General features: G+C 49.8%; 1 protein-coding gene across 1 annotated transcript in view; it reads left to right on the top strand.

The window, feature by feature from the left end:
• URB1 (URB1 ribosome biogenesis homolog) overlaps window positions 1–16791 on the top strand; it is an 85910-nt gene that overhangs the window by 65464 nt on the left and 3655 nt on the right. Inside the window, exons 31-37 of the mRNA XM_023741298.1 lie at window positions 9179–9339; window positions 9872–9983; window positions 10654–10760; window positions 11518–11661; window positions 12810–12919; window positions 14356–14553; window positions 15844–16085. Of these exons, the coding sequence (XP_023597066.1) occupies window positions 9179–9339; window positions 9872–9983; window positions 10654–10760; window positions 11518–11661; window positions 12810–12919; window positions 14356–14553; window positions 15844–16085 (1074 nt within the window). The remainder of the gene's footprint in view (window positions 1–9178; window positions 9340–9871; window positions 9984–10653; window positions 10761–11517; window positions 11662–12809; window positions 12920–14355; window positions 14554–15843; window positions 16086–16791) is intronic.

Genomic DNA, 16791 nt, shown 5'->3' with positions numbered 1-16791 from the left:
TGGTTCATTACTGCCTTTCACAGGGCCTGCACTGACTCCAATGCAGCGGGAGCCTCGTTACCTTTGGGCAGTGGTTCATTACTGCCTTTCACAGGACCTGCACTGACTCCAGAGCGGGGGAGCCTTGTTACCTTTGGGCAGTGGTTCATTACTGCCCTTCACGGGGCCTGCAGTGACTCCAGAGCGGGGGAGCCTTGTTACCTTTGGGCAGTGGTTCATTACTGCCCTTCACAGGGCCTGCACTGACTCCAGAGTGGGGGAGCCTCGTTACCTTTGGGCAGTGGTTCATTACTGCCTTTCACGGGGCCTGCACTGACTCCAGAGCGGGGGAGCCTTGTTACCTTTGGGCAGTGGTGACACTCCTTACTCTACTGAGGCTTCCTCAGACACCCCAGTGGGGAGTGAGAGGGGTGTATCATTACTTCCTGGTGGGGATGAAAGTCTCAGCTCTCAGCCTTGCCGTCTCTGAAACCAGCATGGCAAAGGTGGAAGTCTGGGCCCCCTACGTGGCCTTTGCTGGCCTGGGTCGGGTGGGACCAGTGTTTTCCTGTGGTTTTTGGCTGGAGTTGAGCAGTTATTGTCTAAAATGTCCTGCTAGGCTGCCTCGTCTCTCTTCCTTTGGCTAGAGAGAGTCGGCTTTTGTTCGGGCGTCTTTTGTCTGTGCCTGTGGGTGTTTTCAGGTTGCAGCCTCTTCAGCTGAAGGCTGGGCTGTACAAGGCAGAAGGAAAATTCAGGGATGCACCACCCTGTTGATCTTTGCTTCCTGAGGTCGCTAGCTGGTCTGCCGTCTTCTCTCCACCCTTCAGAGACGTCTTGCGTTTGTTTTATATTTAATATCCAGAGTTTGTAGTTAACTTAGCAGGAGGAATAGGGAAATGTATGTCCCCTCCATTTTTCCAAAATCAGAAGTCTAATTTTTAACAGTTCATAATTGAGATGGTACCAAAGGGTATACAGTGAAAACATTCCCACCTGTCCGCTGATCATTATTTCCTTATTCTGAGGGCTTTTTTGACTCTGGTCTGGCGGGAAACAGGGGGCACTGCCCTGGTCCTGCCTGGCAGGGGTACAAATCCAGGTTCCCCAGTGGAGCTTCATTGATGCCCGAGGGAGGTGTGCCTCATTACTGCTGGGCAGGGGTAGGAATTCACCTCCCCACCAGGCCTTGCATAGTCTCCTAGGTCCAGCTTGCTCTTTACGGCCAGTGATGCCTCCAGTCTGGCCTGCAGGAAAGGAGTCCCAAGGCCACGGGTGTGGTGCTCTTGGGTGGACGCACGCATTTTGCTTCTGTGCTCATTGGCACAGCCATCGTGATACTAAAGGCTCCTTTTTGTGGACTTAATGGCTGGGTAGATTTAGATGAATTAGACCACGTCCTGCTATTGGTCCTGTTTTTCTTTTTTTTTTAAATTCAAAATATTTTTTATACACAAATGCTCTTATTTGTGAACAAATTTGCTGATCTTCCACCGCCCTCAAAAAAAGAGATTTTTCCATCCCCAGCCCTTTATGTTGTCTGTAGCTCCCATCTTGATGGACACTGTATTCTGTTGCTGAAGCTGGATTTTATTTGCAAGATAGCAAGGGACATTTCATGCAAATATCAGATTATGATAATGGCAAACCCATACCTGAATTGCCCTGATGACTGTATTAAACAGCAGACTGAGGGAGACAAATCTAACAATGTGGGGCCCAGGAAGCTCTTCTGACCCCCTACCCCCACCCCGCCACCATCCTCTGGCTGTACCTGTTTCTCATCAAACAGGAAAACAGATTCTCTGCAGCCTAAAAATACGACGTTACTTGCCATTGAAAGTTTAGTGAATTATGACAAATCCATTTAGTCTGCTTCTCTGTCTCAGTAGAGCTTCAGGAGACAGAAAGCAAAGACTTGTGAAATATTTAGTAGGAAAATAGTAGAATCAGGAGAGAGTGTTTTTCACAAAATCTTGAATGTTGTGCTTTCTTTTCCTGGTGGGGGTCAGGGCATAGGAGGCCTTTTGGGAAGAGAGGGGACTAGGAAATGGTGTTTCAGGTCAGGGAAATGTGCCAGTCACCATTCTCCTTACCTTTAAGTCTCCAGATGGCAACCTGTTGTAAGTTTTATTGGTACAATACAGGTGGAAAAGCTGGCAGAATATGTCAGCCCTAATCCTGAAATGGATTTGTGATAGCTTGGTCCACTGTTGACACTAAAATGATTCACTCTGAAATGGAAAATTTTAAAAAGCACAGAAGTGGATTGGGAAATAGATAGTACAAAAAAATGTTATTAAAAATTTGCTGAAGTTTTGCTACTTGTCATTCAGAGCAACAAATGGAAACATGATGCTTTAAATAGATTTTGTCATCTACTGAAAAAGGAAGGATCTTCATCAGGACAGGAAGGTCCTAAACTAAAATGAGAAGTGGGACAGAAATCACTCAAGAGCGAAATGGCCAGTGTTGGCTAGATTTATCGCAGCTGAATTAAGTCATGAGGCGTTTTCATTTTTATTTTTTCCTAAAAGTTTATTGTGATTCTTTTTTCTCTTGCTTTTGCCCTAGTAGGCAAGTAAAATGAACAGTATTTTAAATGAACTTTTATTGAAGTATGCCGTACAGAAGAGTCTGCAAGTCCTATTGTATGGCTTGATTTTTGGGTGAAATCACCACCTAGATCAAGGAATAGAGCATAGCCAGCAGTCCCAGAGTCCCTTCCTAGTGGTTCCCCCTCCTCCCCAAAAGGAGCAGGTGTCCTGTTTTTTAACTTAATGTAGATCTAATTGTCCCTTACGTGTTCCCTTGGATCCTCTTGTTGCCGTTGAGTCGATTCCAGCTCATAGTGACCCGAGAGAACAGAGCAGATCTGCCCCAAAGGGTTTCCAAGGAGCAGCTGGTAGATTTGAACTGCTGACCTTTTTGGTTAGCAGCTGTGGCACCTAACCACTGCACCCCCCGGGCTCCTCCTCTGTATCAAGCTTCATTTGTATTCATGCAGTTCAGCCATGCTGTGTGTAGCAGAAGTGCTAAACTGCACGTTGTTACTTCCTGCATGGAAAGTAGGTGCAGCTATTGCTAAACTTGTTGAAATCCCAAATTGGACGTTTACTTAGATTTTGTGTGTGCCAACTGGGTTTTGTTTTGTGGGTTTTTGGTTTTTTTACCTGTATTCAGAGAAGCTACATTCTCACAGCTGCACTTCAGCCCTTTGCTGAAAATGGGCACCTGTTTCCTTAACGTTACAGCTTCCCTTCGTTGAGTCCTTGGCCGAGATATGGGGCCAGCCAAGGCCGTTAGCCATGGCAGTGACAAGTAACGGTTTCCACAGTGAATTCTCATCCTCAGCAGAACCGGGCTGAGGTCTTCAGTTCTGATTCACATACGCCACTGAGCAGCCAGACAGGGAGGTGCACTTACAGTGTTCTGAGCCTCGTCACCTGATGAGAGCGCAGCCTTCCGGAACTTCTCATGTGACGAGCTGCACCCCACAGCCAGCCTCTGGGAAAGTGTGTCGGAGGAGCTTGAGGACGATGTCTTGATGCTCCAGCAGCACAGACACCAGAAAGCAAAAATCAAACCCCTTGCCATCAAGTTGATTCCAACTCATAGTGACCCTATAGGACAGAGTACAACTGCCCCATAGAGTTTCCAAGACTGTAGATCTTTACAGAAGTAGACTGCCTCATCTTCCGCAGAGCATCTGGTGGGTTTGATCCACAGACCTTACGGTTAGCAGCTAAGTGCTTTAACCACTGTGCCACAGGGCTCCTTGACACACAGCAAATCAGCTAAATAGAAGCTCTGCCTGTGGTGTTTGCCATCGAGTCAGTTCTGACTCATAGGACCCCGTGTGACGGAGTAGAACTGCCCCACAGGGTCTCCCAGGCTGTAATCTGCACAGAAGTGGACTGCCACGTCTTCCTCCCACAGAGCAGCTGGTGGGTTTGAACTGCCAGCCTTTCGGTTAGCAGCCGAGCACTTAACCTCTGCACCACCAGGTCTCCTTTGAGCGCAGTCACGCTGCCACTAAATCCCACTAGAGCCTAGGGCACTTTTTATAGTAATCCTCGGTCGTCGTCCTGGTTAAGCCATTTTCATCGGAAGGTCTATCATCAGAAGGCCAAACTGCTGTTCGTGAGGTCCTGAAAACAAAGAGAGGCGTTTATAACTCTTTTTAGAATGGCCTGTTGTATTTTCACCATCCCAAGGACAGCCCTTTTCTGTGTTGCAAAGCCAGGACCTCCACAGAGTGGCAGCGATGACCACAGAACCTGAAACTGGCTTTTCCGCACAGACACGTGGCAAGTCCATTTCTTAGTCTCCGTGTTGACTGGACATGTCCCAGCCAGCTGAGGACCAGCTGTTTTTAGTGAGTGTAACGTTAAATATTCAGACTGTTCTCTTTCCCAAATGTACCGCGCTCACACGCATTTGTTGTGTTAGGTCCGTAGGTGTGACTTTAACACATCTCGTCTTTTCCAAAACAATGTAGCTTTATCCTAGTCTGATGTTTTTAAAATTTTGGATCTTCCCCCCCTGCTATCAAAAATGGTCGCTTATTAGAAAAGAGAAAATTTAGTCTATAAGCTACTGGAGCCCAAGATATTCTTTTTCCATCCTTTTAATCTGTGCATCCTGATATTTAAAGTGGGTTTCTTTGTAGGTAACATGTAATTAGGCGTGGCTTTTAACTGGGGTATAGAGACTCCTTCTCTAGTCCCTGGTGGTGCAAATGGTTAAACGCTCAACTGCTAACCAGAAGGTTGGCAGTTCGTGATCCACCCAGAGGTACCTCAGAAGAAGGGCTGGATGATCTGCTTCCAAAAGGTCACAGCCTTGAAAACGATGGAGTGCAGTTCTATTCTGCAACACGCAGGGTCGCCAAGAATCAGAATCAACTCGACAGCAGCGGGTTTGGGTGTTTTGTTTTGTTTTTGGTTGACCCATGTTCATTCATGGTGATTATTGACATGATTAGATTCATAATTCCATTTTATCCCCTTGGTTGGTTTGTTAGCTATAGCTCTTCATTTTGTGTGTCTTTGTGTTTAGTGATTGCTTTAGGGTTTATAGTATACATCTTTAGGGTGGGTTTATAGTGTACATCTTCAGGGTGGGTTTATAGTGTACATCTTCAGGGGTTAGAGTATACATCTTCAGGGGTCAGAGTATACATCTTTAGGGTTTATAGTATACATCTTCAGGGGTTAGAGTATACATCTTCAGGGGTCAGAGTATACATCTTTAGGGTTTACAGTATACATCTTCAGGGGTTAGAGTATACATCTTCGAGGGTCAGAGTATACATCTTTAGGGTTTATAGTATGCATCTTCAGGGGTTAGAGTATACATCTTCAGGGGTCAGAGTATACATCTTTAGGGTTTATAGTATACATCCTCAGGGGTTAGAGTATACATCCTTAGGGTTTATAGTATACATCTTCAGGAGTTAAGAGTATACATCTTCAGGGGTTAGAGTATACATCTTCAGGGGTCAGAGTATACATCTTTAGGGTTTATAGCACACATCTTCAGGGGTTAGAATATACATCTTTAGGGTTTATAGTATACATCTTCAGGAGTTAGAGTATCCATCATTACCATTTATAGTATACATCGTCAGGGGTTATATTATACATCTTCAGCGTTGATAGTATGTATCTCTAGCTCATTGCAGTCTCCCCTCTAGTGGTATTACACCACTTCATGTGTGGTATGAGAACCTTACAACAGTCTGCGTTCATCTCTCCCCTCCTGGCTTTTGTGCAGTTCTTGTCATGCATTTTATTTACTATAAGCCCCACAATATATTGTTATTTTTTCATCAAACTGTGTACTATCATTTAAGGAGATTTAAAAAAAAGTTTTTTAAATATTTTATATTTGCTATATAGTTACCATTTCTGGTTCTCTTCATTTTTTTGTGTACACCCTGATTTCCATCTGGTATTATTTCTTTCTGCCTTAAGAATTCTTGTGGTTCAAGTCTGTTGGTGATCAATTTTTTCAGCCTTTTTATGTCTAAAAAAAGCCCTAATTTCACCTTAATTTTTGAAAGGCTCTCATGGGGTATAAAATGCTAGATTGACAGGGTTTTTTTCCCCACCGTACAGGTAGTCCCCCAGCTACAAATGAACGAGATCCATTCCTAACTGTGTCTTTAAGTTGGATTTGTAGATAATTCAGAACAGGTGCACACAGGTGTTATTTAGCCTGACTTTAGTGCAAAAAATGGCTCAAAGCCTTTTCAGTGATGTAAGAGCTGAATGTGCTGCAAGTAAAGGTGATTGCAATGAAGAATTGGTTGCAAGTAGGGCTTGGTTTGTCCTTTCAAAGTGAGGGCAAAGTTACATAACATTAAAGGGCAAGTATCAGTTGTCTGTACGTCAGAGGCTCCTAACGCAGGACTGCCTGCCTGTACTTTAGAGATGTGTTCTGTTGACCCTCCCTTGCTTTGTTTCTAACAAGAAGTCTGCCATCATTCTTATCTTTGTTCCTCTGTGTGATATGTGACTGCTTTTAAGATTTTTTTTTTAATCACTGCTCTTAAGCACTTTAACTGTGATGTAATTTTCTTTGTGTTTCTTGTGTTGGGGTTGGTTGGACTTCTTAATTCTAGTTTATAATTCTGTCAATTTTGGACAAATTTCCCCCTTTTTTCAGGGACAATTACACATGTCATTGATGTTCTAGGGTATTTGTTTTTTCTCTCTGTGTTTCATTTGGATGGTTTCTGTTGCTGTCTCTTCAAGTTCACTAATTTTTTTTCCAGCAGCGTCTAAATCTGCTGATAATCCATCCAGTGTATTTTTGGTCTCAGAGGTTGTCTTAGTCATCTAGTGCTGCCATAACAGAAATACTACAAGTGGATGGTTTTAACGAAGAGATATTTATTTCCTTACAGTAAAGTAGACTAAAAGTCCAAATTCAGGGTGTCAGCTCCAGGGGAAGGCTTTCTCTCTCTCGGCCTTCTCATCAGTGTTCCCCCGGACTAGGAGCATCTCGGTGCAGGGACCCCTGTCCAAAGGACGCACTCTGCTCCCGACACTGCTTTCTTGATGGTATGAGGTCCCCCTGTCTCACTGCTCACTTCTGTCTTTTATATCTCCCGGCACTGCTTCCTTGATGGTATGAGGTCCCCGTCTCACTGCTCACTTCTGTCTTTTATATCTCCTGGCACTGCTTTCTTGATGGTATGAGGTCCCCCTGTCTCACTGCTCACTTCTGTCTTTTATATCTCAAGACATTGCCTCAGCACACAATCCAGTCTTGTAGATCAGGTCCTGCCTTACTAACACAACTGCCACCCATCCTCCCTCATTAACATCATAGAGGCAGGTTTACATACAGGAAAATCTCACAGTCCCAGGAATCAGGGCCCAGCCAAACTGATGCACACATTTTTTGGGGGCCATAACTCAAACCATGACAGAGGTTGTAGTTTTCACCTCTAGAATCTTGGTTTGAATTTTCGTATCGTCAGTGTCTTTACTTAACATGCTCAGTCTTCTTTCTAGCTTCTTAAACATGTGAGAAACAGGACTTTGAAATGTCTTTGTCTGCTGGTTTTGTTGTCTGTGTCATAGCTGATGAGTTGGTTTCAAATGGGAGATTTTTCTCTTCATTATGGGTTATATTTTCCTGCCTGTTTGCATGCTTGGTGATTTTTTATTGGAAACCAGACATGGTGAATTTTACCTTGTTTGGTGCTGGGTATTTTTGTATTCCTGTGGATGTTTTTAAGCTTTATTTTAGGATGCAGCCAAGTTACTTGGAAACAGTTTGCTCTTTTGCAGTCTTGCTTTTAAGCTTTATTAGGTGGGACCAAAGCGACATTTAGTCTGGGACTGGTTTTGCCCCACTGCTGAGATCAAATCCTTCTGAGTACTCTACCCTATGCCCTGTGAATTATGAGGATTTCACCCCAGCTGGTGGCAACAGGAACTATTTCTGGGCATGTGTGAGCCCGAGGATTGCTTCCTCTCCTCCTTCTGGGTGGTCTTTCCCAGGCTGAGGTAGTTTTCTCACGGGTGCGTGCTGATTGGTACTCATTGAAAGACTCCTGAGCTCTCGGTGCAGCTGCTTTTCTCCAGGACTCTGCCCTGCAGACTCCAGCCTACTTGCACTCTCAGGGACGCCCAGCTCGTCTCCTCAGCTCAGAGTCTGCCAGGCTCGGCCTCAGTTTCCCCTACCTGTGCTGCAGCCTGGAAACTCTGCCCCGTAGAGTTTCCAAGAAGTGGCTGATGGATTCGAACTGCTGACCTTTTTTTTGGTTAGCAGCCGAGCTCTTAAACACTGCACCACCAGGGCTCCTCCATAAAGATTAAACCAAACCCATTGCCGTCGAGTCAGTTCCGACTCAGAGAGAAAACCCTGTGGGGCAGTTCTACCCTGTCACACATGGGTTGCGATGAGTTGGAATCCACTCAGCGGGTTTGGGTTTTTTTTGGCAAGCTGTGGTAAGGTGGGCCCTGCCCCCGACCCCACCTTGTATCCAGCCCCCTCTCCTCTCGGTCACAGCCTCTCCTGGCGTGGTTGCAGGTTTCTTGGGGCCTAAGAGACAGTGAGGGGGTACTGGCCAGCAGGCTCTTTTGAGTATAGCTTTTGCTGCGGCTTGGTGGGCCAGTTTTCTGTGAGATTTTGTTTGTTTAAAGAGAGAACTAAGGCTGCAGAGTAGCTGTAAGTCCATCCTTTGTGTAATGATGGACCAGGTCAGCTTGTGTCTGGCTGACGGCCCTCACTGCTTCTGCCTTGTCTCCTTTCCTTCATGGTCTCGTAGATGGGGACCCAGGCGGTGGGCCACACGAGGTGGGTGAGCCAATTTCACCCCCAGCTGTGCTCTCCTACCCCGCCTGCTGCAGGCTCAGCAGGAGATCTGTGTGTCTTCTCTAGTTCATGGGTGTTTTTGAGAAGTCATGAGATAATCCTGCTTGGGGTTCACAAGCACCCTAGAAGCTGCAGGTGTGCAGTTACTGCCACAGAAGGAAGGACGGCCTCTTGTCCAACTTTAGCAGAAGCTCGAGGAGCTGGAGAAAGACGGGCTCCTTGTATCGTGTAGGTGATGTTGGTGAGACACAGGGAAATTTAATTCTCCAGGCTGCACATCACCATGGAATTTGTGTGGGTGTGGGTGTGGGTGTGTGTGGGTGTGGGTGTGTGTTTAATTAGCTTGCCTGTGTTTTATTTCCTGTAGAATTTGTGGTGGATTGTCGAAAATTTTTGGATTCGAATTCTCTGGGCCTGACAGTCACGGCCCTCAGCAGCTATGACCCCAAGATGCGGGCTGCGGCCTACTACGTGCTGGCGGCCTACTACTCGCAGCTGGAGGGGGCGCGGTTCCGAGAGCAGGCTCAGGTGCGTAGGAAGAGGGGACATCCTGCAGGGCGGAGGGAGGGCCTGGTGGGCTCAGAGAGCTGGCTCTCCTGGGGTCTGAAGGCATGGAGGGCTGTTGTTGGGAGACCACCGATAAAGATCAAAGATCTGTTTCCTTACAGGGGGTGATGCAGAAGGTGTCCCTTGATCCTCAACCCTCCAGGGTCTCCCCCACAATCCTCTCTCCTTGTATTGTGGGCGGACAACACGGTGTCATCTCTGTTGGGTGTTTCTTTGGTCTGAGCTGATAGTTAAAGGTGGCTGTGACCCACGACAGACTGACCTAGAGGTCTGTGCCCCTGGTGGTGGGGCAACAAGAGCAGGTGGGATTCTCAGGGCCTGGTGCAGGGTTCTCTCTGCCGCTGGGCATGCGCTGGACTCCTAGAGGAAAGCGTGTCTGGGGTGTGGCAGGCGAGCAGGGCCGTCCCTGGGATGCGAGGAGTGGCCACATCCCTCAGATGACAGGACCAATGACAGGTGTCCTGGAGATGCCGTCTGGTTCTCCCGTTTTCAGCTCCTTTACCTGTTGGACGTGGTCCGGAATGGGATCCGGGCTCGGAACGCGAGGCTCACTTTCTCCTTGACGCTCTTCATCGCCAAAGCAGCCCTGCAGATTTTGAAGCCAGGTACCACAGATGTGATCAGGTTGAGGCGGATCAGAAACACTGAGGCTGAGCAGGTCCACTTGTAGGAGTGTATCCTACAGGGTAACCACGTATAGATGACAAGGGATGTGTGCCCAGGGTTACTCAGTGCTTGTAATAGTCAAAGGCTGGGAGCCCCCACGTGTCCTTCAGCAGTGGACAGGGAGAGAAGCCTGTTTGTGAGGATGCTCTTCGTGGAGCCTGACGGGTTAGAATACAGGGAAAGCTAAGTGAAAGGCGAGGGGCAGAACCGGTGGATGGCAGGGGTTGGGGGGAGAGAATATATGTTCATATTTTCCCGTAGTTGTATACAATCAGCAGATGATATTGAGGTAAAAACCCAGGCTGATGACAATCGTAAGTAGAGGTGTCCACTTTGAGGGCTCTACCCCAGGGCTTAAAAGCACAGACTCCAGCCAGACGGCCTGGGTTCTGACCCTCGTCAGCTGTGTGACCTGGGGCAGTCACCTCACTTCTTGTGCCTCCGTTTCCTGGCTGTGAAGTGGGGTGACCATACCATGGAGCTCACAGGCTTGCTCTGAGGATGGTGGGGGCTCACACACAGTCTAACCCTGACGGGCCTGTGCCAGGAGCCGCCATCAGGGTTAGCACCGCGGATGCGTGAGGGACTGACCGTCTGCTGTCTCGACAGAGGAGCACATGTACCTGAAGATCAGCAAGTTCCTGCTGTCTCATCAAGACCTGAACATGAACAAAGTTCCCGGCTTCTACCAGTTCTTCTACAGCGCCGACTTCGAGGTACTGCCTCCCAGGTCCTCAAGGCCCTGAAGTATCTCCCGAGCCAGGTTACTCAGCCGCTGCGTCGTTCACTGTTTTCCCTGCCTATGCACTGCCCAGACCCCATGTGGCACAGGCCGGGCTCTGACAGTGGTAACGGCTCAGAGAGTAAACGTATGAAAAGTGAATGCTCGCGCAGGCTTGCACGTAGACGTCACTGAATGCGTTAATTTTTAGGAAGATCCCCAAATTTTAAAACTTCTCCTTCGGAGTTCTAAGCTTTGTGGCGTTGTTATTATTATTGTTTTGGTGAATCACTGGGTTAACTATTAAATATGATTGTATGGAACCACCTACCTGGCTAAATGCAGTCTGATGTTTGAACTTGACCTGGTCTTTTATTCCTAACTGAAGAATTTGAACCAGAGATGGGATTAAGGATTTTTAATAACATAATCGGAAACAGAGGAGTCCCTGGGTGATGCAAATGGTTAGCTCAACTGCTAGCCGAAAGGTTGGAGGTGTGCGTCCACCCAGTGGTGCCTTGGAAGAAAGGTCTGGCGATCTACTTCCAAAAAAACAGCCACTGAGAACCCTGCGGAGCACAGTTCTACTCTGATCCACACGGGGCCGCCATGAGTCAGAGCTGACCTGATGGCACCCGGTTATCAGCACTGGGGGTGGGGCTGCCATGTTGGAATCGGCACCACAGCTTGAAAATAGATAAAAGGATTTTGACTTATATTTAACGACCGTCTCCCATTTGCTTGGGTTACAGCAAAAAACCGAGCAGGAGTGGGTGCTCGGCCTCCTGCGGCAGGGGATCCGAGACAAGCACTGCTACAAGCTCTACGCCAGACAGGGGATTTTCCACATCATCCTGTCCTTCTTCAACAGCCCGCTGTGCGACGGGGCGGCCCAGGTGCGCAGGCTGCAGCTCATTTGAGACGTCGAGTCCGTGTGAACTCTGATCCCAGCCTGCCCCCGACTGTTGGCCTGACCTCTCTTGACGTTAGTCCTGGCTCTGAGTTAGGGACAGTGAGGAGACTTTCTTTCCCACCTTTCCTATTGCCTGTGTGTGGTGAAGGCTGAGTGTTCGTGGCTGCAGCGCCACTGATACCGTGTGGTTTTTCCTCTGCTAATAGATGCTTTGCACTGCAGCCCTCTCACCGTGGCCCCCGGCTGAAATGAAGACCTCTTTCTTTTGCCCTCAAGAGGGAGGAGCTGGTTGGTAATGGCGAGCCTTCGGAGCTGGCTGAGAAGGCTAGAAGTAACTGACACCCATTGTCGGCTGAGATACTCTGGCTGAGGAGGTCTCAAGCCACCAGGGTTTCAGTTGGTGCTCAGAGCTGCGTGTCATCAGAGAGGGGAGTCTGTTCAAGCAGCACTGTCTCCCTAGAACCCAGAAACGACTGACGTGTTTTCTAAATGCCACGGGTAGTTGGACGGAGTACATAGGAGAAGTTATTGGTATTTTGCGTGATTTCAAGCCTGGCTAACTTTTATTCCTGATAGTGTGTAAAACGTGGTTAGAACAGGAGGAAGTCTGAGGTCAGAAACACGTTTGAAGAAACTGAGCTTGAGTTATGGTGTGTTTCCTCTGGGTGGGATGTGAGAATTGTAAAGCGCCCCGTTAATGGTTCTGCAGGCAGTCGCATTTTGATGTCCTCCTTACTGGGTAGTAGAACAGGGACCAAAAGCTCGTGGCTGAGCGAGACATGGATCCGTGTCCTCCCCAGCCCAGCTCGGGCTGCTGCGTGTGCCACGGACTCCCCGGGCCGTGTGGTTTCTGTGCTGCGTCTTCACTTGCGGGCTGGTTCCTTACGATGGATTAGCGGAAGTGGGGACCCCCAGGACCTCGCGATTGCTGTGGAAGGCTGCATCCTCTGGCCGTCGCTTCTGGGGAAGGGCGCTCTCCCATGCGGCCGCCACTCCCACAGACTTAGCAGAACAAGCTTCGTTTTCAGCAGCCATCTGTAACGTAGCATACCTTTGTGTTTTTAAAGCTGTTCCTTTGATCAAGTAAGTTCATTTTCTCATTGGAGAGTAACTTTTTATTTTGGTTTTCAGAACTGGATTCTGGAAATTCTCCAGAACGCCGCCCGGGTTGCCAAATCTGCCTATGAAATCCTACGTGACTACAGTCTGCTGACGTGGCTCGTACACATCCTGGAGAGCAGGTGAGCACCTGCTGTGCGCGGGGCGTGCGTCAGGGACAGCGGTGTGTACCGTGTCGATTGCAAGGGCCCCGTGAGGTCTGTGCTCCCTGACACGTGTCCCCTCCCACCGCCTACACTGCTGGTCCCACAGGGCTCCTCCCTCTGTGGCCTGGCTTCAGCTCAGCTGCCGTTTCCCTTTGGCAGAGGCTCGACCAGCGCCTTCCCGCCTTTTGTGCACAGGCAGGCCCCTGCCTCGGCGTGCAGGCAAGCTTTACATAGTCGGAAACAGTCTCACGAGAGGAGCCCTGGTGGCACAGTGGTTACACGCTCGGCTACTAACCGAAAGGTCAGCGGTTCGAACCCACCAGCTGCTCCTTGGGAAAAAGATGTGGCAGGCTGCTTCCATAAAGGTTCACAGCTTTGGAAGTAGGCAGTTCTATTCTGTCCTATAGGGTTGCTATGAGTTGGAATCAACTCAATGGCAACCCGTTTTTTTAAGCCAAGGTTTTAAAGAATACCAGCCGCATCGAGTCCACTCTGACTTATGACGACCCCACGTGTGTCAGAGTATAACTGTGCTCCATAGGTTTTCAGTGCTTGATTTTTTTGGAAGTAGATCGCCGGGTCTTTCTTCCAAGGTGCCTCTGGGTGGACGTGAACCTCCACCCTGTCAGTCAGCAGCAAGTATGTTAACCGTTTGCACCACGCAGGGGTGCTGTAAAGAATACAGCTCCTGCTTCAGGTGAAGACAAGGAGCCTTCCGTTTCAGGGGCATCACTGAACTGCCTAGTGAGGTGGGGCCGAAGCGCCCCTCCGTCGGCACAGCCGAGTCAGTGGTTCGTGTTGGCCCTCCTGAGTGTGAGGCTGCTGGAGGGAGGACATGGTGTCACAGGACACAGCACCTGGTGGGAAGGGTCTCTGTCTTCCACAGAATCGCCGTGATGAGCCTGGGGTAGCCAGGCCCTTTGTGCCTGCCTTTTCTAAAATTCCTCTACAAGAAAAGGATATCCTAAATCTAGAATGTGTCCCTTGTCATCAACTTCAAAACTCTTTCAGATTTACAGAATGCATAATTGGCCAGTTCTCATTCCTGGAAGATGACTTTATGTTTTGGGAATCAAGAACGGGACAACTCTTATCACCATCCCGGGCTGGCTCCAGAATTTCTCTCTGGGGGGACTCGGCCATCGTCTGGTCAGGAAGGAGGGGCGGGGGCTCCTCCAGTGTCCTGAAGTAGCGTGCATATAGCAAGCACCCTGTTTCCACATAGATGATGTGTTTATCTGGGGATTGCAGCAGAGGGGAGGTGAGCAGATTTAACACCACAGGAAAGGTGAAGCCCCACCACCACTTGATTCTGTCCCCTTCCGCTCCCGCCTCACACCCAGCCTGGACAGACAGGCCCCATGAAGGGGACACTGTGAATAGATGTGAAGGTTGCCCGTGTGTGCTTCCAGGTTCCTGGAGACGCAGCTGCTCTCCAACATCATCTCCTTGGTGCACACGCTGTGGGTGACCAACCTGGGAGACAGGATGGTGGAGCCCAAGAGCCAGCCCCCTTGCAAGCGAGGGTCTCAGGAGCCCCCGAAGCTGCTCGCCCTGCACCTGATCGATGAGTTCCTTTATGTTCTCGTCGCGCTCATGAAGCACCTGAGGTAAGCGCCCGCCCCCGCCAGGAGTGCCCCTTCACGCTGTGTAGGTCTGTGTCCGCCACACCACTGTTCGGTCTGCCACTGTGGGCAGCGCCTCTGTGCTTTCACTGCCGGTCACAACCCTGCAGGTGGGTCTGGGTGGCGGCCTGGTGTGAGTTGGTGTCAGCTGTGGGTGCCTTCAGGCGTTTGGTCTTAGCTGTCTCCTCCCTTCGGCTTCAACTTTATGAGGCTCCGTTGCAGGACCCTGAGAACATAACATGCTTTTAAAAATTGAAAGCATGTCATACCCGGTCACCTTTAGCAAGTGAACCACTTACCTTGATACAGTGATTCAAACCTTAGAATAAAGTGCTGCGGGAGGAGTGTATTTTCCACGGCCTTGACCTGAGGAGGTTAGAGGTGCCCCACACTTACTCTGTCTCCGTCGGTCTGGGGGGACTCACTGTCCGTGGATTTTCCTGAATATTTCCGTACCGTCGTCCGAGCCCTTGGCGTAGCACTTCGGTGTCCTCAGGAGAGCCAGGTTCTCCTCTGGCCCCACAGTGTCTGCACTCATATTTCTGGGTTTAGAGCTGAGGTGTGCTAGCTGGAACCAGAAGACTGATAGCAAACAGGTTGGGATCTCAGAATGAAAATTTTTTCAGTAAACAGCAGGGCATTTTGTTTGCTGTTGTTCCCACAAATTACATCGTTAAATCCACGCTGGTACGCCACGTTCCTTATTTCGTGGTCGTGGGAAGATACGTTGGTCTTGGAACGGATCGTAATTTGAAATAACGATTTTATTTCTAAAATTATACAGAATGGGTGTTATGGAATTTTCACTCTTCTCCGAGTTCAGAGAGGTGGCGTTCCTCCCAGTGACCCAGTCAGGGTTTGGCCGTGGGTATGATGCTGTGCCAGGCGTCCTGGCCTTTTTCCTCTTGAGTCTGATAGTTTCCAGAGGGAGAAGGCTCACGGTCCTGGTGTTGAGTGTTGTTGGGGCCTTGTGCCCTGACCTCGGGCCTCCTCTGCCTACCGACCCCATTTAACCTTGGTTCCCACAGAGTTCCTCCAGCTAGGGGTCCTCCAGGGTCACAGGCTCGGGGCTCCGCTTTCTGCTTCTCCAGAGTGGCTCCCCTTTGTCCTGTGTTAGCCCCGGGGCTCACGTGCGTGGCCTTGTCAGGGGAAGCCCGGTTTGTGGGATGGACTGTTGGCACGCTGGTTCTGCAACGTGACCAGCCTCACCAGTCCTGGGCTTCCAGGAGCGGAAGGCCGCCTTTGCTTCAGTTTGTGACTTTGGCTCCTGAACAGACCCACCTTGGACCCTGCCCAGATAACCAGCTTCTTCTCGGCGCTGGACTCCGTACTGAGGTACCGGGCCACCGTCATGCTGGCCTTCAAGGAGAAGGACCGGTTCATTGTGAACGAGAGGGTGCTCTCCACCAAGGATGTCCTCATTCTCCTGCACAAATGGAGCCTCTTCGAAAGAGACACCAAGCTCCAGGAAGACCTGAAAACAGCCACCGAGAAGCACCAAGTCAGGGAGCTCGTGAGTGAGTGTCAGGACTCCGTGTGGTGTGCACCCCACACCGCTCTTCCACCCCGAGCGGCACCTTCAAAGCTGATGGGGCCCAGAGATGGGCATGTCGACCTCCACGGCAGCCCTGCCAGGCTGAGTCCTCGGTGGTGGAGGTGCGGGCCTCGGGGGGCAGGAAGCAAACTCACGCAGCCTGTAGGTGAAGCTTCAGCAGTGAGTTTCCATGGAAGGCGGGCGAGGGCCAGTCACCTGCTGGACCAGACACCCATTCGTGTTAGATTTCTTGGCTTCCCGGAGGCCCTGGGCTCACTTGATGTGAATGTAAGAGAAAGAAAGGCACCCGCCTCGGCGGTGTGGGCAGTCACCTGCCAGGGGCTGCAGAGGATGATGGGAGGGGCACTGAGTATGCAGCCGGGAGACCTGGTGTGAGGTCCAGGCCTGCCACTGAGGGGCACGTGGCCTTTGGATGAGTTGCCTCACCTGCCTGAGTAGCAGGCTGCTCACCTATAAAGTGTGGGGACCGAGGTGGGGGGGACCAACAGCTGCTTGTCCCACCTGTCAGTGCAGTGTGGGGATGGGGTTGGGGACCAACAGCTGCTTGTCCCACTGGCAGTGCAGTGTGGGGACGGGGTGGGGACCAACAGCTGCTTGTCCCACCTGTCAGTGCAGTGTGGGGATGGGGTGGGGACCAACAGCTGCTTGTCCCACCTGGCAGTGCAGTG

This window comes from Trichechus manatus, unplaced genomic scaffold (genome assembly GCF_000243295.1).
Source record: "Trichechus manatus latirostris isolate Lorelei unplaced genomic scaffold, TriManLat1.0 scaffold00177, whole genome shotgun sequence".
NCBI classification, from domain to species: Eukaryota; Metazoa; Chordata; class Mammalia; order Sirenia; family Trichechidae; genus Trichechus; species Trichechus manatus.
Note: the sequence above shows the minus strand (reverse complement) of the source record. Positions and strands in the feature narration are given on the sequence as shown.